The sequence below is a fragment of the Bos javanicus genome, chromosome 4 (genome assembly GCF_032452875.1).
Source record: "Bos javanicus breed banteng chromosome 4, ARS-OSU_banteng_1.0, whole genome shotgun sequence".
NCBI classification, from domain to species: Eukaryota; Metazoa; Chordata; class Mammalia; order Artiodactyla; family Bovidae; genus Bos; species Bos javanicus.
In genome coordinates this window covers 101,504,390-101,529,340 of record NC_083871.1, presented here as the reverse complement: position 1 = coordinate 101,529,340, position 24,951 = coordinate 101,504,390, and the positions used below count along the sequence as shown (strand labels likewise).

At 38.8% G+C, this 24,951-nt stretch overlaps 1 protein-coding gene across 4 annotated transcripts in view; it reads left to right on the top strand.

Annotated features, from left to right (window-relative positions):
* PTN (pleiotrophin) overlaps positions 1 to 24,951 on the top strand; it is a 109,055-nt gene that overhangs the window by 60,782 nt on the left and 23,322 nt on the right. For all 4 annotated transcript variants that reach the window (XM_061414829.1, XM_061414827.1, XM_061414830.1 and 1 more), the window contains 3 exons: positions 20,705 to 20,820; positions 21,927 to 22,100; positions 24,641 to 24,802. In XM_061414829.1, the coding sequence (XP_061270813.1) occupies positions 20,706 to 20,820; positions 21,927 to 22,100; positions 24,641 to 24,802 (451 nt within the window). In that variant the 5' untranslated portion in view covers position 20,705. The remainder of the gene's footprint in view (positions 1 to 20,704; positions 20,821 to 21,926; positions 22,101 to 24,640; positions 24,803 to 24,951) is intronic.

The window sequence follows — 24,951 nt, the reverse complement described above, 5'->3', positions numbered from 1 at the left end:
TTTTAAGCCAGCTTTTTCACTCTCCTCTTTCACTTTCATCAAGAAACTCTTTAGTTCCTATTCACTTTCTGCTATTAGAGTGGTATCATCTGCACATCTGAGGTTGTTGATATTTCTTCCAGTAGTCTTGATTCTAGCTTGGAATTCATCCAGTCTGGCATTTGGCATGATGTACTGTGCATATAAGTTAAATAAGCAGGGTGACAATATACAGCCTTGACGTACTCCTTTCCCAGTTTGGAACCAATCAATCGTTTCATATCCAGTTCTGAATGTTGCTTCTTGCCCCTCATTCAGATTTCTTAGAATATGAGTAAGGTGTTCTGGTATTCCCATCTCTTTAAGAATTTCCCACAGTTTGTTGTGATCCACACGGCCAAAGGCTTTACAGTAGTCAATAAAGCAGTTGTTTTTCTGGATCTCCCTTGCTTTCTCCATGATCCAACGAATGTTGTCAATTTGATCTCTGGTTCTGGAAGTTCTCAATTCATGTACTGTTGAAGCCTAGCTTGAAGGACTTTGAGCATAACTTTACTAACATGTGGAATGAGTACAATTGTATGGTAGTTTGAATATTCTTTGGCATTGCCCTTTTTTGGGGATTGGATGAAAACTGACCTTTTCCAGTCCTGTGGCCACTGAAGTTTTCCAAGTTTGCTGACATATTCAGTGCAGCACTTTAACAGCATCAACAGTATTTTAAATAGTTCAATTGGAATTCCATCACCTCCACTAGTTTTGTTGGTAGTAATGCTTCCTAAGGCCCACTTGACTTCACACTCCAATATATCTGGCTCTAGGTGAGTGACCACAGCATCGTGGTTATCCAGGTCATTAAGACCTTTTTTGTATAGTTCATCATTGTCTTGCCACCTCTTCCTAATATCTTCTGCTTCTGTTAGGTCCTTACTGTCTGTTTTTTGTCATGCCCATCCTTGCGTGTGTTCCCTTGGTATCTCCAGTTTTCTTGACGAGATCTCTAGTCTTTCCCATCTGTTGTTTCCCTGTTTCTTACTTTGTGGACTTAAGAAGGCCTTCTTATCTCTCCTTGCAATTCTCTGGAACTCTGCATTCAGTTGGTATATCTTGCCCTTTCTCTCTTGCCTTTCACTCCTCTGCTTTCCTCAACTATTGTAAAGCCTCCTCAGACAACCACTTCGACTTCTTGCATTTCTTTTTCTTTGAGGTGGTTTTGGTGACTGCCTCCTATACAGTGTACGAATCTCTGTCCATAGTTCCTCAGGCACTCTGTTTGCCAGATTGAATCCCTTGAATCTTCTATTCATCACCTCCACCACATAATCATAAAGTGAAAGTCACTCAGTCTCTGATGATCTCAGCTATCTAGCAGATGTCAATACTATGACATCTGGGGCCTCCAATCAGGGAAAACTGAGTTGTTGGGGGGACTGCTTGACTCAATCCAAATGACTCATATGTGCCTTTGAGTTTTTAAAAATAATTTCCCCATATTTTCCTGTATCTTTATGCTGATAATGATATACTTAGAGGCAGCATTTATTATCTTTCTTCTAATTTACTACAGACTTGAAAAACAGATAGCCAAACCTGCAGAATTATATATAAAATTCAAAAGATAATGATGGATCTCCTAAGGGTATCAACCCTGTGATACTGTTCCATTGGGTTTGGCTGGTCAGTTTTAAATTTTTTTCATTCATTCAGTAAATATGTGCCAAGTACCTACATAATTACTAAGTATAGAGATCAAAAGATATATAGAACACAGGTTTTAGATACATAAAATTGCTGGATTTATTTGCCAATAAAGCAAGGTGTTATTGTATGGCTTAAATAATATGATCTAGGTTAGTGCTCAGTTGCTTCAGACACATTCAACTCTTTGCAACCCTTATAGACTGTAGCCCACCAGGCTCCTCTGTGCATAGGATTTTCCAGGCAAGAATATTGGAGTGGAGGGTGGCCATGCCCTCCTCTAGGGGATCTTCCCAACCCAGGGATCAAACCTACATCTCCTGTGTCTCCAGCATTTTAGGGGGATTTTTTTACTGGGAAGCTCATGACCTAGGTTAGCAACTACTTTAAATTTAGTTAAAACTTGCAACTGCAAGGTTATAATCTATTTGTGTTGTTCCCTGCTGTCATTGTCATGTTAGACATAGTATAATCAGTGCTAACTTTGTCTCTTATTGTCTATGTAAGAGTTGTCAAGAAATCACCTCATTTACCGCTAGAAAAATTAAATGAAATTTACAGTGGATAGACTCCAGCTCGTATAAGGAAGAACTTTCTATTTGAGCTTCTTAAAAATAGAAATGTACTTGTTACTTTCCTACCTGTATTTAATTTGGATTTGAACTTTTTTCTTGCTTTTTGAGACAGAGACTAAATTACTGATTTTAGATTTTTTTTCCCCCTTTCAATATAAGTATTGTGTGGTAGAACCTGTTATCTGACGTTGTATCCATCTCACAGTGTTATTGTCTGACTGGAACTTCACTGTCTTACTCAAGAGGTATGTTTTCCAAATACGTGTCAAAATTTCCTGAAACCAAGATTCTTTATGGCCATCAGATCACTATTACTTGCCACTTTCTCACACAACTAAATAAGGTTTATTTGGTGTGAAGGAACCATTTTGATCTCGTTACTCTTTTATAAATTCCAATGGTAGTTTTAGGCCTCAGGCTAATTATTTCTAGAAAGGAGGCAGTTCAGTAAGTGGGGCATTGATGCTTCCGAAAAAGGGGGGAAAGAAAAACCATCAGCTTCCTTCTTGGATGTGGAAACCACGCAGAAGGACTTCACAGGATCTCTGAAGGGACAAGGAGCAATTGATTCTCATGCACCAGCATACTGTCTCGTACTCAGGTCCGAATTCCTTCACCAACAGCGCTTTCAGTGAATCATCAGATGAAGGAAGATTGAGTGGAAGGCACCATGTGTGTGAGAGGAGGATGTTGGAATGAGGTGAAAATAACCATGTAAGCAGGAACAGAAAGTGGGCTTTTAGAGGACAAGGCGAGTGAGCAGAATCACAATCCTTGATTTTAATGTTTCTAGTTTCCAGTGTTAACATCTCTTTCAGCATATTTTTTAGTAGCGAACTTTTCACCATTAGTGAAATATGATGGAGAATGCAAAGAATGAGGCAGACAGAGTGAATGGGGATGAGGTATCCCAACCAAGCTGCAAGGTCTCTTGCTGTTTTAAACTAACCTGATGTAATGTTCTCATTTTGGAAGATGTCACTAGGTCCCTAATGAAGTGAGTTTGCCAGGCTTCTAACAAGATTTTCCTCTTTCCCAAAGCAACACTCTGCATAATCAATTAAGCCTTTCCTTGATTTCTTTTTTTTTTTCTTCCCATTCTTCTTTATTTTTTTAGTCAATGAGCTCAGCTCTAAATGAAAGCTAGAGTTGTATGAACTGAATTGGCTGGAAATAGTAGCTGAAAGGCGTGCAAATCAAAGCTGGCAAGTTTCAGCTCTTCCGTTCTTGAGGGAGAGACTAACTTCAATCCAGATGGCTTCCTGGGCAATTGTTTGATTATTCCAGCGCTTTGTTCCTGGTATGGAACCAGGCATTAATAACCCAGCCTTTGCAAGCTAAACCAAGAAAACACACACCATATCTTTACCTTTAAGTGGCTTAGTACCCATTTAGACACTTCCACCAGTGTGGGAACTGTGTAGGAAAGGATTTTACATCACTCATGGATTGAGGGAGGGTATGTAGAGAAGATAACCGTCAGGCTGTTTGATCCTAACCTAGCATAGGGCCTAAACTACAGAGAAAAGAGAAAACTATGAGCTCTGAAGTCAGTCAGCTCCATCTTCTTTGGTACCTACACCAAGGACAAAGGTTTCTAGTGTCTTTGTGAAAGATGTGAGTCTATATTCGTATCTCTCTACAGAGATCTTTCTATCGATCTATCTATCAATCGATCTATCTATCCATCTATCTCCATACACACATTTGGGGGATGAAATTATTAATATTTGTTATTTTGCTTTTGGAAATTATTTGCCTTCAAGTCAATCCCACGGATGGTCTGGTAGGCTGCAGTCCATGGGGTCGAGAAGAGTCAGACACGCCTGAGCAACTTCACTTTCACTTTTCAATTTCATGCAGTGGAGAAGGCAATGACAACCCACTCCAGTGTTCTTGCCTGGAGAATCCCGGGGACGGCAGAGCCTGGTAGGCTGCCATCTGTGGGGTCGCACAGAGTCGGACACGACTGAAGCAACTTAGCAGCAGCAGCAGCAGCATTCATTTTTAGAATGTTACTAAGTATATTCAAGAACTCCTGCAAAGTGAGAAAATGTAGAGGTTTTTTACAAGGATCTATAGCTCCTCTAGGGGCTTCCCAGGTGGCTCAGTGAGCAAAGAATCCACCTACAATGCAAGAGATGTGGGTTCAGTCCTGGGGTAGGGAAGATCCCTTGGAGGAGGGCATTGTAACCAACTCCAGTATTCCTGCCGGGAGAATCCCATGGACAGAAGAGCCTGGTGGGCTACAGTCCATAGGATTGCAAAGAGTCAGACATGACAAGTGTCTGAGCATGCACATAACTCCTTTAAAAAGTGGTGATAGCTCTCCTGTACTGTACAAATAGCATTCTGATGGGCAAAGACTTAAATATGGATGTGGTTCTTGTATTCTCTTTCTACATCAGTTTCTAGAAAGTGTAAAGCCATGTATCAATAAATTATTAGTGAAGATCATGACATCTGGTCCCATCACTTCATGGGAAATAGATGTGGAAACAGTGGAAACAGTGGCAGACTATTTTTTTACGCTCTAAAATCACTGCAGATGGTGACTGCAGCCATGAAATTAAAAGACGCTTACTCCTTGGAGGAAAAGTTATGACCAACCTAGATAGCATATTCAAAAGCAGAAACGTTACTTTGCCAACAAAGGTCCATCTAGTCAAGGCTATGGTTTTTCCAATGGTCATGTATGGATGTGAGAGTTGGACTGTGAAGAAAGCTGAGCACCGAAGAATTGATGCTTTTGAACTGTGGTGTTGGAGAAGACTCTTGAGAGTCCCTTGGACTGCAAGGAGATCCAACCAGTCCATTCTGAAGGAGATCAGCCCTGGGATTTCTTTGGAAGGAATAATGCTAAAGCTGAAACTCCAGTACTTTGGCCACCTCATGCGAAGAGTTGACTCATTGGAAAAGACTCTGATGCTGGGAGGGATTGGGGGCAGGAAGAGAAGGGGACGACAGAGGATGAGATGGCTGGATGGCATCACTGACTCGATGGACGTGAGTCTGGGTGAACTCCGGGAGTTGGTGATGGACAGGGAGGCCTGGCGTGCTGCGATTCATGGGGTCGTGAAGAGTCGGACATGACTGAGCCACTGAACTGAACTGAACTGATATAAGAGTTGGACCATAAAGAAGGCTGAGCACTGAAATTGATGCTTTTGAACTGTGGTGTTGGGGAAGACTTTTGAGAGTCCCTTGGAATGCAAGGAGATCAAACCAGTCAATCTTAAAAAAAAAATCAATCCTGAATATTCATTGGAAGAAATGATGATGAAACTGAAGCTCCTATACTTTGGCCACCTGCTGCCAAGAGGTGACTCATTAGAAAAGACTGTGATGCTGGGAAAGATTGAAGGCAGGAGGAGAAGGGGACAACAGGTTGAGATGGTTGGATGGCATCACTGACTCAATGGACATGAGTTTGAACTAGCTTTGGGAGATGGTGAAGGACAAGAAAGCCTGGCATGCTGCAGTCCATGAGGTCACAAAGAGTTGGACATGACTAAGCGGCTGAACAACAACATATAAGAGTACATGGCAGGCATTTTTTATTCTACCTTCTCTATTCAACTTTGTGGTTAAGAACATAGATTTAATTTGGTTTTGGCTGATCTAGGTTCAAATGTTATTTTTTTAAAAATTGAAGTTGACTTAAACACTCTTCTAACACTTTGTGATCTTGGGCAAGTTATCTAGATTCTCTAATTTCTGTATTTCTCACCTGCAAAACTGGACTAATATTGACTCATTTCTAATGTTGGGACGATAAAAGATAAAGCTTTTAGCACAGAGCAAAGCCTTTAATCCATGATGGCTACTGTATTTCCCTACTCTTTATTTTTCCTTTGCCTTTTTCTTTATTTTTCTTTTGTAATTCTTCGAGATTGTATATCTTTTAAAAGCTACCTTAAAATTATTGAAAGAAATTGGGCCATAAATCATTTAAATAAGTAATCAAATTATTAGCAAATATTTAAATTTTGATTCCTAAAGAAATTATGGTTTAGAAGTGTTTATGAAATTTTCAATATCACCTAGGGATCTTGACCTTGTTGGAATGAATAGTTTAGCAGGTCTGATGTGGGACCTAGTCTGAATTTTTAAGAAGCTCCTAGGTGCTGCTGGTCTCAGAGTAGTGCTTTGGGTAGTAAGAGGTTCAGAAGAGAGGCTTGGAACTTTATAAAAACACAAAGTATTGAGTGCCTAGCACACTTTGAATCAAAACCAAAAGCAGTGAGCTGATGTCTTCTTCTTTAATGAGTTAAAAGATTCCTTTCTGTAATCCAAATTACCTGAAGGAGTCCCATGGGATTCTCTTTCTGACAGGAGTCATTGTCTTTCCAGCCCTTGTGAGTCATGGCATTCCCTGAGCAGGCGCCTTGGTCCTTTGACTCTTGGACAGTCTTTGCCATTATGCTGTGGCACTTCTCAGAGCCTTTCATTATGTCAGGTTGAATATTTATTAGGCTCTTGTAACATAATGCTGAGCTAAATAACATAGATATTCACTGGCCAAGAAACAGTTTCTAAAGCAATGTTAATTTAATGATTGGTTCAGAAACAGCTATTTGGGGATTTTTTTAGCTTCACAATTTCACTAAAACATACCATGTTAAGGTTACCAGTGATTCCTTATTGCTAATTCCTATAGACACCTTTCCCTGGAATTTGACCCTGTTCATCATTTCTTACTTCTTAGAACTTCTTGTTTGCTTGGTTTCCATGATTCAGCTTCCTTTGCTTGCCTCTTATTCCTCAGTTGCTACTCCCAATTCACTTAAAAAAAAAAAAAAAGAAAATTTGGCCACACCACCAGGCTTGTGGGATCTTAGTTCCCTGACCAGGGATCAAACCCCGTCCCCCTGCAGTGAAAGCACTGAGTCTTAACCACTTGACCACTAGGGAAGTCCCTCCTCCCACTTATGTAAGAATCAGAATTCTCACGTCTTATGCACATCCTCAATTCTTACTCTATGTCTTCTCACTCCATGGTCTCTTTGGGAAATCTCAAGTCTGCCTACTTATTCAGATAGCATATGTTGACTTCACTTTAATTTCCATCTCTAGATCAGAACTCTTCTTCCAGATTGATAACTTCTATCTTGTTCAACCCAAATGTCCTACTGGTACCTCAGACTCAACATGTCCAAACAAATCTTTACTACCTTTCCTTAATCTTAGTCCTTAAGTGTCTTTAAGCAATTTTTTTTAATGATCTGAAAAGTAAGGATATTAGAAGAACCTAAACATTCAGATGTCTGAGTATTAATATATTAATAGATATTTCATAAACCATATTGTATATAAATATTTTTATATATATTCTGACATTTAATACATGTCAGTTGCTGAGAATACTGTCCTTAGCATAGATCATCATGTGTATTACTTGGGAAACGCTTGAAAACCATATTCTCTCTGTTGGCACCTATTTCTGGATTAAAGATTAGAAACTGAGAAATGTCCTATATTTCTCCTTCCTTCTCCTTACATAAGTTGTATGTTCAATCAATGTGATAAGCCCAACACATTTTACCCCTTAAATAACTTTTTCCCTTTTTACTTTTTTCTAGTAAAGCAGAAAAATTGGCTAGTAGAAAAATTAAAACTAGAACTGTCATATGATATGTATCCAGAAGAATTAAACTTCAGATCTCAATGAACTATCATGGTCATCACAACATTATTCACAATAGCCAATTTAGTAGAATTTTTCTAGTAAAGTAGAAACTTTTCTAGTAAAGTAGAAAATAGCTACTTTACTTTTTTCTTCTCTCAATCCCTTTTCCAGTGCCACAGTTTAAGTCTTCTCTGTGTCTTACCTGGATGATGTGAACTGGCCTTCTCTAAGCCCTCCTGAGTCCAGGTCCACCATCTCCCGTTCACTCTGCTAACCTATTGCTGAGTACTCTCTCAGGTTCACAGCTGGCCATGGTCCTCCTTCTCTCAAAATTCTTCATAGCTCCATATTTTCTCAAGTAAAATATCATTGCATTTCTCATGTGACCCTTACATATGACAATCAAGAAACAACAAGATTAGTCTCTTCCATCTCTTAGTTCCTTTTCTATTTCTCAAATTTTCTCAGTGGTGCTTGAGCAGTTTTTAATTAATCATTGATTCCTAGACTATATCACACTTATTCAAACCTGGAGGCCTTTGCCTGGATGTTCTTCTTTCTCTAACCTAAAATATTATTTGAGACTAAACTCAAAACTAGTCTCCTCTGATAGCTTTCCTTAAAGTCTTTGAACATAACCAGGTAACTTTTTTATACCCATTAAAAATAAGAAGAACAAAGCTATTATAGAAATTTTTAATTATAGTGCATCATTATTTTATCAGGAAATAGTATTGGATTTGATTCAGGATTTTTATGGCATCTATTGAGCTAATCCCATGATTTTTCTCCATTATTGTCATAATTCTGCCAATGTAGTGAATGTGTTGGCTGTTAAAACAGCCTTGCATCTTGGAATAAACACCACGTTATGATTAGCTTTTGTTTTATATTTACTGGATTTTATTTACTAATATTTTAGAAATGTTTTTATGTTTATGTTCATTAGGAGTGTATGGTCATTAGGAGGTTTCTTGTAATGTCCTTGTTAAGTTTTGTTATCAAGTTCATTCATACTGAATTTTTTTCTACGTATACCAATTATCCTTCACAGTCTCCTGGAGTTTGCTCAAATTCATGTCCATTGAGTCGGAGGGCAGCAGAAGATGAGATGGTTAGATAGCATCACTGACTCAATGGACATGAATTTGAGCAAACTCCAGGAGATATTGAAGGACGGGATGCCTGGCATGCTGCAGTCCATGGGGTTGCAAAGAGTCGGGCACAGATTAAGAGTTGGGCACAGAACAACAAAAACCTTAGACTATGATTCTGGGTTGGTCTATTTCTTTTTTCCAGTTCTGAGTAATTCATGTCTTTTGAGATTTTATTATATGTAAACCCTCTTGGTATTATGTCTTCTAGATTAATAGATACTTTTCTAATTATGAAATGTCTCTGTTTTGTTAATTCTTCCTGTCTTGACATCTACATTGACTAACACTACTATAGCCACACTAGAATTTTTTTTATGATTGGTTTGCTTTCAACTTAAAAAAAAAATTATACTTAATTTATCTTTTATAGATAGCATGCAGTTCAATATTGCTTGTCTCTTTACTTGACATTGTGTTTTTAATACATTTTGTCTGCTTATATTTAATGCAGTTATTCATATGTATTGATTTACATACACTTTGTTGCTGTTTCTTTTTATCCCATTTGTTCTTTGTTCCTTTGTCCCTTCTTTCCTGATTGTTTCAGGTTAATCAAACCTTATTTTACATTGCATTATAATTTTTCTACTCTTTTAAATTATTACTCTTTATTTCTTTTAGAGGTTGCATTAGGAATTGACATATGTATCTCTGACATATAACTTGCTATTTAAAATGAATTTTATACTATTTTATGTAAGTAAAAAATCCTTAAAACAATATAATTGCATTTCCCCCATCATGCCTATAAAGACAATTTTCAAAGTGGTTCCAGCTAACAGATTATGAGAGTTAAAGTTCCTGTACATCTTTGCTAACATTTGGTATGGTTATTCTTTAACTTTCAGTCGGTTGAGTGGCTGTGTAGTAGTATCACATAGAGGTTTCCTGATAATGTTGGATATCTTCTGATGTGCTCATTTGCCATTTGCGTATCTTCTTTGAAAGTGTGCAGTTCTTTTGCTCATATTTTTATGGGTTTTCTTATTACTGATTTGTAAATGTTCTCTATGTATTCTAGTGGAAATCCTTTGAAAGATAAATATTTTACATATATATAGTTATGTAATTGGTATTAGTATATTGATCTGGTATCCTGTAACATTACAGAATTCATTTATGGTTCTGGTAGCTTTTGGGGGTAATTCCATTGAATTGTAAATAGAAACTTATTTCTGGAGGGTTCTTTGGTAATTCTAGGTATCAAATTAAGAGACCTGGTATAGTCTGTCAGATACATTCAAGACATACTGGTTGAGATTTTCTGTGATTTCTTTGTGGTCAAAAAGTAATACTCAGTTCCTTTTCTGGTCCAAGTTTAGTCTGCAACAGACCAGTCAATAAATTTAGATCCCTTTTCAAAACTCTCAAAAAAAAAAAAAAAAAAGAATAAATTCTCACTTGCCGGGTGTGACGTTTTCATTACTTGTCTGACCTTTGTGGCAGATGCAGAACTTCTCTGAATTGATCCTGATTGCTCTTCTACCAAGTCTCTGCCTCACACAGCCATAAAATATTTATTATTTAGTGCCCACCCCCCAAACAACATGATGTGAAATACTCTCCTAATGCTTAGCAGAATGTTCAGTTCAGTTCAGTCACTCAGTCATGTCCAACTCTTTGTGACCCCATGGACTACAGCACACAGGCCTCCTTGTCCATCACCAACTCCCGGAGCTTGCTTAAACTCATGTCCTTCGAGCAGTATGTTAATGAACATGAAAATTTGCATGCTGTTTTGTTAATTATATTTTTGATTGGGTCACTTCATTTCAACAAATAAAGCTACTAGTTATTAACGAGATGCCATTTGAACTCAGTAGTTGATAAAGTTGTATCCAGTTGTTTACAAGAGTATGAGAATGTGGTAATCTTGAAGGAAATATGTTTTCATTTGATGTTAAGATCCACATATTTTAAAAAAAGTGTTTTCTTACTGAGCTAGGCTGAAGGAGTATGGACTGTGTCTTCAGTCAGCATGGGGCATTTATCCATGATTTGTTAACACTATTGACTCTTGCTTTGAGAAACTAATTAAGTTTGCCAGTACCCACAGCTTTCTTTTGATTTTTACTGCCTAAAATTGATAAATACTCTTTAAAATTTGCAGAAGAAATCTTAGCAAGAATATTAGATATTTCTTTCATCAAAAATACGTTTGTTTTACTTGCAACATTTTTACATCTTCCACCACAAAATATGGCATATACTCTTCGTGTGTCTTTGGCTCCATAAAGCGTTTGTCATTTGGAGAGTTTGTGAGATCAAATATAATTCAAATCTGTGTCTCCCTTATAACCTAGCCTATTATTTTTCACATAGTATGCGGTCACTAAATATTCACTGATAATAATTATGATTTCAACCATCTGCCTGCTATGGCTCCAACTTTTCAATATCACACTTTCTTCTTTTACCAACAAACCAAACTATTTCCTTCAAATTAGTCTCTTGATTTCTCACCTTAAAATTTCTTCCATTTACCCATTGTTGTTTAGTTGCTGAGTTGTGTCCAACTCTTTGTGACTCCATGGACTGTAGCCCTCCAGTCTCCTCATCCATGGGATTTTCCAGGCAAGAATACTGGAGTGAGTGGCCATTTCCTTCTCCAGGGGATCTTCCCAACCCAGGGATCGAGCCCTCATCTCCTGAATTACAGGCGAGTTCTTTACTGCTGAGTCATCAGGGATTATGTTTCTTCCATTGGAAATGCTTTTCGTTCCAGATTTACTTACTTAATCAAAATTCAAACTACTTTAAAAGGAGGTATTGCCACCCTCTTTATGAACCTACTTCTGGGGGCTTCCACCCCTCACTTTCTTCCTCTAAGAGCTACAGGGGTCACTACTGATGGAGCACCTAACGTGTGCCTGTCAAGATGCCAGATATTTTATATCTGTTATCTCATTGTAATCTTTAAAAAAACTAGGAGTCTGCATGATAAAACTTTAAATTTCTTTACCACAGAGGGTATTGAGAATAAAAGGGAGTGACTGCTTTGTTCACATCACAGATATAATAAGTGACAAAGTTTATATGGAAGAAATCTGGCTGACTCCAAACCCTCTTCTTTTTCTATATATTAAAAAATTAGTTTTTCATGCCTTATGATTCACTGTCTTATTTTCCTCATAATTGTAGTCATACTTATTATACTGTGTGTTTGATCCTTGATAAGAAGACATAATCATGTCAAACATTAAAGTATGGGATAGTTAAAATATACACTTGTAAAGTTCCTGTTTTTGCTACCCAAAACAAAGCATTTTGCATACTCAAATATATTTCATATTAACTACTTGAAACATTTTCACATTTCTACTTTTGAAAAAAATATTGTTTTGTAACATCATATCCCCTACGGACTTTCAGAATGGCCAGACCAGTGACTCTTAAATGCATTTTTTCTGAATTTCCCTGGTGGTCCAGTGGTTGAGAAGCTGCCTGCCAATGCAGGGGACGTGGGTTTGATCACTGGTCCAGGAAGGGCAACAGGGCAAGTAAACCCGTGCATGGCAATGACTGAAGCCCACGCACCCTAGAGCCCGTGCTCTGCAACGAGAGAAGCCACCGCAATGAGAGAAGCCACCGCAATGAGAAGCCTGCATACTGCAACCAGAAAAGCCCGTGTGAAGTCAAAAATAAATAAATAAAATTAATTGAAAAAAAAAGAACAGATAGTAGTATCTGGTTTTAAAAAATAAATACATTTTTCTTTCTTGACAAATGAAACCTTACAAGGAAAGTCGTGCAAGAGAAGTTGCTGCAGGTGAAGCTGAGATAAGGGTGGGAGATATGGTGTGACTGTCAGTATCATCTCAGGTTTCTTTCATGCCTGGCAGCAGCCCTTGACCTCTCCCTGGAAACAGCAGTTCTCTAAAAATCATTGTTTAGCCTAACTTTATTTTTCTAATGAAAATCAGAAGAGATTCTTAAATGTGTGTGTGTGAAGTTTGTGAGTCTTGGAACATGTTCTTGACTCCCAAGTACTATAAGCATTATAAGTACTTTGGTAATAAATACCTGGAAATGAACCAAAGTACACAGAACATCCACAACATGGGTAAACAAAAATAATAAGAAAGCTGAAAGAGAAACACACATACTATAAAGGGTATCGAGATGACCGGTTGAGTATGGCGGCTGCCCCTTTCGTGGTAACTTAGAGTTTTTGTTATGTTTATACAGCATGCCGGCTTCCCAGATGGCGCTAGTGATAAAGAGCCAACCTGCCAATGCAGGAGACCTAAGAGACGAGGGTCTCATCCCTGAGTCGGGAATATCTCTTGGAGAAGGGCATGGCAACCCACTCCCGTATTCTTGCCTGGAGAATCCCATGGACAGAACAACTTGGGGGGCTACAGTCCATGGGGTCACAAAGAGTTGGACACGGCTGAAGTGACTTAGCACAGCATACAACATTCCTCTCTGCCTGACTTCCCCTTGCTTCTCTTTTCCTGAGCAGTTGATAACGCTGTCTGTCTTTCTCCCTCACAATTTTCATGATTAACTCATTTCCTCTTCCTCCTTTTGAGGTCCACCCACTGTTAGCTGGTACTGTACACTCTATTCTAATCACATTCTGTCACTGAATATATTATATACATCATCTCCGCAAATTCATTTATTTGATCCCATTTGCCTGAAGTTCCCTTCCTTCCCTCATTTCTTTATTTAGAAGACCAACTATTTTTTTTAATCTGATAAAATATACCACAACCCTCTACCTCACTCACCCTTGCTAAGCAAAATTATCACTTGAGCCTAGGTACTCAAATAGCACTGTGTGTATAAGTGCTTCAGGATATTTAACATAATGAATCATGTCACTCATTTCTCACATTTTTTTCCCAGTTACACAGAATTCTTTCGGGGGAGGGCTGAATCATATTCTTTTATCATGTTCTTATGCCTAGTAGACATCCAGCCCTCAGTAGGTACCCTAAAAATTGGTGAATAAATACCTAAAGAAAATGTCCTAAAATATCACATTTCTCCAACAGGGGCCATTATGCTGTGAAAATAATTCAGCCTGAAAGCTACCCATTTTTATTGTGTTATACAAAATTAAACAAATGTCATACTATCAATCTGATTGATATGTACTTAGTTAAAATCAAAGAACATGGTTGAATTCATTGATGGGCTGTGAGTAGAGTGTATCTGAGGTCATGAACACACATGCTTGGGACACATTCTTTTCAAGGCTTAATGTTTAAGTAAGGCAGCTTAACAAGGTCAAAGTGAAAGGCTGGTTTAGCAAAAGATTCCATTGTAAACATAATGGTTATTTATATGAGACTTTAGGAATCTAAGGCAATGATCAACCATTTGAAAATAAATCAATTTGAGGATTATGACTTGAAGAAGGGTTAGTGAAAATAAAAATGGCCTATAAAAAGGAAAAAAAAATTACTATTTCGCAGAGCTTTAGAAAGATAGATCGCAAAATATCTAGAAAGTTTTGGTGATGTGTAATATTTGATGTATTACAAATCATTCATAGACTGCTCTTGTATGTATGAAACTGCTTTAGATCCTGGTTGTTTCTAGCTCAATTTTTTCAGTGAATCTTATATCCATGGCATAGACAAAGAGCTGAGGCATCACTTTAGCATGAATACTACTTCCTCTATTCGATGCCATGTTTTAGCTATATTTTTTTGCTAGCAAAAAATTTACTAAGTGGCAACTTTGTGCTGGGACCCTGTCTCAGGTATTTGAATAAAAGGAGGGCAGTAGAATAGTTTCACCACACAAGAGGTATAATATGCAGTTGCAAAGTTATATTTTTTTTCATTTCATACATGTTAAATTGCATAACAGTTTCATTCGTTCTCAACATGGAGCCTCTATACTTCAGTGAACTCCAAAGAAATACTGGGGATAAAGGTCCTTGAGTTTCTTTTAACCTTTTAAGAAGTCAAAAGCCTGAACAAATTTGTGTCCTAATAAAGCTGAACAAGTCTTTAGTTGGCATTAATTAAATCATATCTCTCTGGTTTTTAAAAAAAATTTTATCCTTTGATTTTAGATAAGATTAGACAGCTAAAAGTGTCATGCTCGTTATTTCTTAATGAAAATAAGTACTTTCTTTTAATAAGTAATATGAGTGTAGGGGTGAACTAACTTTATTCAGCAACTAGTAATATATTTCTTGATAATCTGGGTTAGCTCTATGTCTACAACTCAGTTTCCACAACAAATATTTCTTGATATTCTATGTTAGCTCTGAGTTTGCATCCTGCATTTTCACAACAAACCTTTCAAGTTATTATAATCATACCCACTTTGTAGATGTCAAAACAGCAGTTTAAATGGTTGTGATTTGCCCAAGAACATTCCAAAAATTATATGGTAGAGCTGAAGTTTAAGCCAAAGCTTCTGCCTCTAAATCCTATATTAGTCATTCCAAACAAATCACTAAGAGACATATTCCAGCATCCTTGTCTTATGTTTACACCAGATGTTAATCATCTTTAAAATTTTAGGTCCTATTAAAATACTAATACTTTTCCTTCTCATCAGTGATTTTTTCTATAGAAGTGACCGGGATTTAATCTATTAACACTTCCCCCACCTAGTTGGTTTCTTTAACTGATTTCGTTTCATCCTTGAGCTTCATTCATACTTATTAGTGATTGAGATAATGTGACAGTGATTTCCAGACACCAAGCATCTAGGGTAGTCTTCTAGTTAACTCTTAAGCCCCATGAAATTAAATCTGTCAGAGTAAGGACAGCAAAAGTTGGCAGTAGGAGGAGTGAAAATAAGTAAATTATTCAAAAGACCTGAGCTGGCTTAGCAAGGCTTATTCTGCCATTGTTCTAGTTCCCTCCATTCGAAAAGTAAGTCCCGACCCTGACCACTTCCTTAAGTCAGTATTCTTGCCTCTGTGCTCATCTAGCACGTGTTGGAGAGCGGCAGAGATACACCATATGGAGATACTTCTGCCTTTGTTTGATGCTAAGGACAAATAAAGTGAAAGAAAGTGAAAGTGAAGTCGCTCAGTCGTGTCCGACTCTTTGCGACCTCATGGACTGTAGCCTACCAGGCTCCTACATCCATGGGATTTTCCAGGCAAGAGTACTGGAGTGGGTTAAACAACCAACAGATACCACAAGCAAGGGAAGCTCTTATCTACACACATTCAGTTACTCAAGTTCTTAACACCGCAACAAGGCACCAGCATGCTACTTGTTTTTTTTTTTTTTTTTTTTTTTTAATAATTTGACTCATCTCTTTCCTAAACTCCTTTACTCTCTTTTAAAAAATAATTGTTTCCTTTGCTCTACCCAGAAGAATCTAAAGTTACCAAAACAGAGGCTTAAGCAGAATGGCAGCCAAAACAGGAGGAAGGGGAAAAGATAAGTTGAAAACTCAAACCTATTGCTGATCACAAATTTTACACATTTTCCCTGTACGTATGGAATTGTGTGCATTTTCTTTAGAACATCTAAAAGCTGAAATTAACCATTTGCCCACTAATTAAGATTCCAAATTTTTCTGAATTCATAGGGGGAAACAATATAAATAGAGTTTACTTTATTCTATTAACTCTAACTCTCATCCCAGTTCCTCTCTCCTTTCTTCCTCTCTGCTACCACTACAGTTAAGATCCCTGTTTAATGGACGATTCTATGATTTTAGAACATTTTTTCAGAAAATTCTGGCCTCTGTGGGATTTTTCTCTTGAAATAAAGTGACTTTAACTTGATTGAAAGAAAGCTTTTTAAAAATAATTATAAAAGTAAGGTTAGCAATGTCAGACTAGAAATGCTGAGGTTAAAATAGCCAGCAATAGTATCCTTCTATTAATAACTCTGTGTGTGTATGTTTATGGAAGAGTTCTATTTCTGCTAAGTGTCCATGTTTTCTCAGTGACCTCTCTTTCCACTGTGTATGATACATGGCTCTTCAAGCATCACTCTTTTGCTTGGTCAGAAAATTCTCTCAATAGCTGTGCTCTCATGATGGAAATTTCTGAATTCTCACTTTCCTGCCATTAGAGTGGTATCATCTGCATATCTGGGGTTGTTGATATTTCTCCCAGCAACCTTGATTCTACCTTAACTACAAAACCTCTTGACAGTGAAAGAGGAGAGTGAAAAATCTGGCTTAAAACTCAACATTCAAAAAACCAAGATCATGGCATCTGGCCCCATCACTTCATAGCAAATAGACGGGAAAAAGTGGAAGCAGTGACCAGTTTTATTTTTGGGGGCTCCAAAATTACTGCAGATGGTGACTGCACCCATGAAATTAAATTACACTTGCTCCTTGAAAGAAAAGCTATGACAAACCTAGGCAGCACATTAAAATGCAGAGACATTACTTTGCCAACAAAGGTCCATATAATCAAACCTATGGTTTTTCCAGTATCATGTATAGATGTGAAAGTTGGACTATAAAGAAGGCTGAGTGCCAAAGAATTGACGTTTTTGAATTGCGGTACTGGAGAAGACTCTTGAGAGTCCCTTGGACTGCAAAGAGATCAAACCAGTCAATTCTAAAGGAAATTGACCCTGAATATTCATTGGAAGGACTGATGCTGAAGCTGAAGCTCCAGTACTTTGGCCACCTGATGCAAAGAGCCAACTCATTGGAAAAGACCTTGATGCTGGGAAACAATGAAGGCAGGAGGAGAAGGGGGCAGCAGAGGATGAGATGGTTGGATGGCATCACTGACTCAAAGGACATGAGTTTGAGCAAACTCCAGGAGATAATGAAGGACAGCAAAGCCTGGTACACTGCAGACCATGGGGTCACAAAGAGTAGGATACAACTTAGAGACTGAACAAAAACGACAACAACACAATAATCTATTCACAATCTAATTTCAAGTATTCATAGGTAATTATGAAACAAAAAGATGTATTACAACATAGAAATGCATTAAAATTTAAAAGTTAACTTACCCTCTGCTGCTGCTGCTACTGCTAATTCGCTTCAGTCGTGTCCGACTCTGTGCGACCCCATAGATGGCAGCCCACCAGGCTCCCCCATCCGTGGGATTCTCCAGGCAAGAACACTGGAGTGGGTTGCCATTTCCTTCTCCAATGCATGAAAGTGAAAATGAAAGTGAAGTCGCTTAGTCGTGTCCGACTGTTAGCGACCGCATAGACTGCAGCCTACCAGGCTCTTCCATCCATGGGATTTTCCAGGCAAGAGTACTGGAGTGGAGTGCCATTTCCTTCTCCAATAACTTACCCTCTAAGAAGACTCAAATGAGAAGTTTCCTCCTCCAAAGTGGTTAGTCACTGAGAGTATGTTCTTGGACTGCCTTTGGAGAAAACACCAGAAGACCTTCACTTAGGTTCATGTTACATCTCATAATTATAGTTGCTATGTGGATATGTATTAAATGTATTGTGTAGATGCACCAGGGTACTTAGCTCTGAGAGGACTTGCCAACCAATATGACTCACTTCTCAGACAATTCATGTCCAATGAAAGTCACAGGACAAGTGTCATAATCAGTAACAATTTGTCTGTTTGATCATCCCTGAAGTATAATTATAAAAATTTACATTCAATTCAGTTCAGTTCAGTCGCTCAGTCATGTCTGACTCTTTGCGACCCCCTAGACTATAGCATGCCAGGCCTCCCAGTCCATAAAGTCCTGGAGTTTACTCAAACTCATGTCCATTGAGTCCGTGATGCCATCCAACCATTTCATCCTCTGTCATCCCCTTCTCCTCCTGCCTTCAATCTTTCCCAGCATTAGGGTCTTTTCCAATGAGTCAGCTCTTTGCATCAGGTGGCCAAAGTATTGGAGTTTCAGCTTCAGCATCAGTCCTTCCAATGAATATTCAGGACTGACTTCCTTTAGGATTGACTGGTTGGATATCCTTGCAGTCCAGGGGATTCTTCTCCAACACCACAGTTCAAAAGAATCAATTCTTCGGCACTCAGCTTCACTTATAGTTCAACTCTCACATCTATACATAACTTCTGGAAAAACCGTAGCCTTGACTAGATGGACATTTGTTGGCAAAGTAATGTCTCTGCTTTTTAATATGATATCTAGGTTGGTCATAACTTTTCTTCCAAGGAGTAAGCGCCTTTTAATTTCATGGCTGCAGTCACCATCTGCAGTGATTTTGGAGCCCCCAAAATAAAGTCTGCCACTGTTTCCACTGTTTCCCCATCTATTTGCTATGAAGTGATGGGACCTGATGCCATGATCTTCATTTTCTGAATGTTGAGCTTTAAGTCAACTTTTTCACTCTCCTCTTTCACTTTCATCAAGAGGCTCTTCAGATCTTCACTTTCTAAAAAAAAAAAAAATTACATTTACAGAAAGTAAAAGCATGTAATTTTAGATTTTAGAAAGTGATGGAGATGCTGAGTTGCTAATTAGGACTTGTGATTCAGGGAAAGGACCAAATGACCAAAATATTAACTTTAACTGATGAATACGAAATATTCATCCATACAATGGAATCCAAAGTCATCAATTAAAAAACACTAAAATGGGCATTTCCAGTGTTACAGAAAGGGAGAAAAAATCACTGACAAGGATATCGTTTTATAGATAGGCTTGAACGAGGAAAGGAAATTACAGAACAGAGTGATCTTAGTCCCTTATATATGTGAGGTTTTATTGTTTACATTCATGAGAATGTAAAATCATGTCAACAGTCTACACTTCTGGAAGAAAAATTCTGAGTTAATGAGCGTATGCCATTACTATCATTTTTATATGAAGTATAAAATATCAGGAACATACTAGATGGAGATCAATGACTACCAGGTGAGTTGCTGCAGCCAGTGACTTGGTACAGCTTCAAGAAGTGGGCTGTCCTGGCACTTGTCCTGGCGCCTTCCCCAGTATGCTTGGCAAGGCGATCATGTTGACAGGATGCTGTCACAAGTGACTTCAAGTTCTACAGGAGTCTTGCTAATGTTATCCTGGGATTTTTTTTATTGATATCAAATGAGGAGATTTCAAATTATGAGTAAATGTAAACCCTTTACTCCATTCTAGAATTTAGAGGCTTTTTAGTACATTTGAGTTTAGAAGTGTTTTTGCTGTATATTGAAGGTGTGCTAGCTCTACTTCTGTTTTGGGCTTCACTTTTCAGTGGACCAATGAATAATACAACTATGATGATAAGACAATTGTGATCATGGAGATGATAAAACAAAATGAGAGATATTGATCATTACGGATGCATCTGAAGATAACAGCAAACATATACTTGCACAGATAATCTATTCATTATGTCTACTCACATTATACACATGGATGAAAACATCATGGTTGTTTTTAGGAAGCTTCAGGACTTATAAGGATAACTGTAGTCATTGCCATTACCAAGTGTCACTATCAGTAGGACTTACTGTAGGAGTCTGTTCCAATGCATGCCATCAAAATTCTTTTGCTTCCATTGCTCTTAAGTCATACTTAGCAAATGGTTATGTGTGAAGTCTTATGTGAAGGACTGTTGTATTTTATCAATGAATACATGACTGAAAGCAGAAGAGCACTTACTTCAGTGGATGTTGGAGAAAAGATTGAACTCTGCTCCATATAATTGATATAAATTTTCCTAAAATCTGATATTTCAGAAATGGAAACTGGAGTCCTTCACCAAGGAGTTCAGTGAGCTTTCTTTGACTTAGGTTGACTCCACCTTCTCCATTTCTCTGTTTATTCTTAGAATGCAGACTCCACAGTACCTGCAGCAACGTCGAAAATTTGCAGCTGCCTTTTTGGCATTTATTTTCATCTTGGCAGCTGTGGACACCGCTGAAGCAGGAAAGAAAGAGAAACCAGGTGAGCAATATCGTTTTGAACAAAAGTCTTCTTTGATTAATGTCTATCTAATCCAGCTACTTGCTTTTTGTCTTTTCTCCTTCCTTCCCTCTCTTTTTTCCTTCTTTCCCTTTCTTCCCACTTTCCTTTCTTCCAAGTATTTAGAGGAACACCTAAGTGACATGCCCTCTTATCCCATCCCCCCACTCTAAGTCCTGAAATATAGATGGTTACCATTAACTATTAATTAAAATAATAATTAGTAACAGCTACATCATTCAGAAAATTAATTGGCAATCAAATGTTTAACTTAGGTTGATACTCTTCTTCAAAAAGAGTCCTAGAAGCAAATTTTGTTTTATCTCATTAACAAAGGAGGAAACTGAATCTTAGCAGGAATAAAGCACATTTTCTATGTCACTTACATTGTCCTAAGTTGGCTGTGGAGCTGAGAGTCTGTTACGTCTGTGGTCCATCACAGTTAGTGCATGTTACTCCATCTATGGGCTTCGCTCGTAACTCAGTTGGTAAAGAATCTGCCTGCAATACAGGAGACCTGGTTTTGATCCCTGGGTCTGGAAGATCCCCTGGAGAAGGAAATGACAACCCACTCCAGTATTCTTGCCTGGAGAATCCCAGAGACAGGAGCCTGGCAGGCTACAGCCTGTGGGGGCGCAAGAGTCGGACACAACTTAGTGACTAAACCATGACCACCACTCCATCTTAAGACAGAGAAAGAAGCATTGACATACATTGGAATGACTACTCTGACAACTGTTAATTTTCATAGACTATTTTCCTATTTTTTAGATTTAACTTGACTTTGATCTTCTTCTCTTTTTCAGCAACATTCGCTTCGAAAGGAGGTGTCAGTACATCACTTAGCGCAGTCCCTGGCACATAGTAAGAATTAAATAAATATTAGTTCTAGCTCCCTAGTTTTCTCCTGGTCATTGGTTGATTCAGTCATTCATTCAGCTAACACCGAGTTTCTACTCTTTCCTAGACACTGAAGAGAGAGGTAAAATCACAGACCATGCAATTAAGGAGCTCAGGAATGAACTTGGTTTTATCCAGGAGCTAAAGAGTTTTCTGGGCGTTGATAATTTTTCCTTCTTCCCTTTCAGAAAAGAAGGTGAAGAAGTCTGACTGTGGAGAATGGCAGTGGAGTGTGTGTGTACCCACCAGTGGGGACTGTGGGCTGGGCACCCGCGAGGGCACCCGTACCGGAGCTGAGTGTAAACAAACCATGAAGACCCAGAGATGTAAGATCCCCTGCAACTGGAAAAAGCAATTTGGAGGTGAGTCCCACCCTTACTGTCCTATTGATTTAATCTTCCATCCTGAGATAATTCTTGCATCCTTCCACCGGGTATCTTTTTGAGGTTGACTCTATTTTAACAAGTTTATTTTATCAGATACAAGACAACCTGGCATCTTGCCTAACCGCGGGTCCCTCGTTTTCTGTACTGCTAGAATCTGGAACCAGATAGTTGTCTTGTCCTGGAGGGAGGGCTGCTCTTTGCATCGTAGGATATTTAGCTGCATTCCTGACTTTTACCCACTAGTTTCTGGTAGCACTCCCCACCTCAGCAACTATGACAGCTGCAAGTATCTGGATGTTGCTGCACGTTTCCTTTCGGGGCATGGCAGAGGGTCAGAGTAGTCCCTGACGGAGACCACTGCCTTAGCAACAGGGGCAGAAAATAGGCCCTCGGTCCCTCTTAACAGTGTGCTCTTTGCTTCTATTTCTAGATCCTTTTTTCTTCCCTTCCTCCTTTCTTACTTAGTCTCCTCCTTCTCCAGATCTCTCTCTCTGTTACTTCCGGGCCTTCTCTCTCTCTCTTTCTCCCTCCCCACTTGCCACACTGGTTCATAGCTCTTTCCTCACCAACCCAGCTGGACTGCTCTGAGCCACTCTTCATAGATTTTAGCTCAGGGACTATTGCCAGTTTCCTGTTGACCTCATCTCCCAATCTGAGAAGGAATCTTTCAACACTTTTGACCCTAAACCCACCATGGAACACCAAAATTGCCTGTGTTTTTTTTTTTTTTCCCCACGTTCTAGACTTCTCTTTCTTGCCATAGTGGGACACAATGCCCCAAATATTCTCACTGGTTTACAGAAATGTGTTTTGGCTACTGGACAGTGGAGAAGGGTAATGAATACATACACTACATCTTTGTCATTCTCTATAACCTTTGGGGTTATACCTTTATATAAGTGGAAGTAAATTCTATAAAGGCATGGTGAAATTCAGATACCGTTTGATCTTAAATTGTGTACAACTACTCTAAAGATCTATACATAAAATGTCTTAAAATGTGTTTTAAAGGTCTTATATATATAAATGTCTAGAATACATAAAGAGCTCTCAAAACTAGCAATCCAATTAGAAATTGGGCAAAAGACATAAATAGTCATTTTACTAAAGAGGATACATAGGTGGCAAACAAACAAAAGATGTTCAGCATCTTTTCTCCATGATGAAAATGAAAATGAAAACCAATGAGGCATCACTATATACTACACACCGATAAGAATGGCTAAAGTCAGAAATAACATCAAATGCGAGCAAGGATACAGGAGAAACTAGATCATGCACACGTTGGTGATGGGAATACAGAACAGAGAGCCACACTGGAAAAGAGCATGGCAGTTTTTCACAAAATGAAACTTGTATTTACTATACAATGCAGTGATTTCACTCTTAGGCATTTATCCTAGAAAATGGAAACTTATGTTCCTATAAAAATTTATACATGAATTTGTATAGCAGATTTAGTTGTTATAGCCAAAAGCTGGAAACAACCCAGATATCCTTCAGCTGGTGAATGGTTAAACAAACTGGGGTACATGCATACCACGGAGTACTCCTCGGCAATGGAAGGAACAGACTATTGATTCATACAGTTGGATGGACCTCCAGGAAACTCTGCCGAGTGAAAAAGCCAATCTCAAAACATTACATACTGTATGATTCCATTTATATAGTGTTCTTAAAATGACACAGTTATAGAGGCAGAGAACAGATTAGGAATTACTAAGGGTTCAGGAGGTAGGAAGGGCTTCCCTGGTAGCTCAGCTGGTATAGCATCCACCTGCAATGCAGGAGACCCCGGTTTGATTCTGGGTCGGGAAGATCCCCTGGCCAAGGGATGGGCTATCTACCCCAGTATTCTTACCTGGAGAATCCCCATGGACAGAGGAGCCTAGCAGGCTACAGTCCATGGGGTCGCAAAAGTCAGACATGACTGAGTGACTAAGAAAACACAGCACAGCACGGCAAGGAGGTAGGAAAGGAAGAAGGATGCTAAGCTACGACTATAAAAGGATCACCCAAGGGACCTTTGTGTTAGAAGTGGTTTGAATGCTATTGATGGGGGTGTTCACTCTTATCTATACATGTGATAAAGTCACACGGAAGTCAGTGTCCACATACCATATACACACATGAGAGCATGTGAAACTGTGTGTGTGTTAGTTGCTCAGTCGTGTCCGACTCTTGGCGACCCCATGGACTGTAGCCCACCAGGCTCCTTTGTCCGTGGGATTCTCCAGGCAAGAATACTGGAGTGGGTTGCCATTTCCTTCTCCAATGAATAAATAGATTCTCTGGACTGTGTCCATGACAAGTTCTTGGTGGCGCTGTAGCTATGCAGGATATCACCACGGAGGGAAACTGGGTGCAAGGTATATGGGATCTCACTGTATTATTTTTCACAACCGCATGTGAACCAACAATTACCTCACTACAGAAAATCAAAAATAAAAGCGTCTGTTTTCATGGTACTCCAAGAGGAACTCAGAGATTTCTGTTTGGTCCTACCCTGCCTCCAGCGGAGTGCAAATACCAGTTCCAGGCCTGGGGAGAATGTGATCTGAACACGGCTCTGAAGACCCGAACTGGGAGCCTGAAGCGAGCCCTCCACAACGCCGACTGCCAGAAGACAGTCACCATCTCCAAGCCCTGTGGCAAGCTGACCAAGTCCAAACCTCAAGGTAGGTTCCTGTCTTTGAACCATAATTTTAATCTGAATGGACTGAGGGGCTCAGGCAGGATCTTCAGATGTGCAAATTTTCCACAAGGAAGTCTTGTGAATCACTTTAAGAAAGGGATTGGAAAGAGTCCATATACTGAGCATCACCAA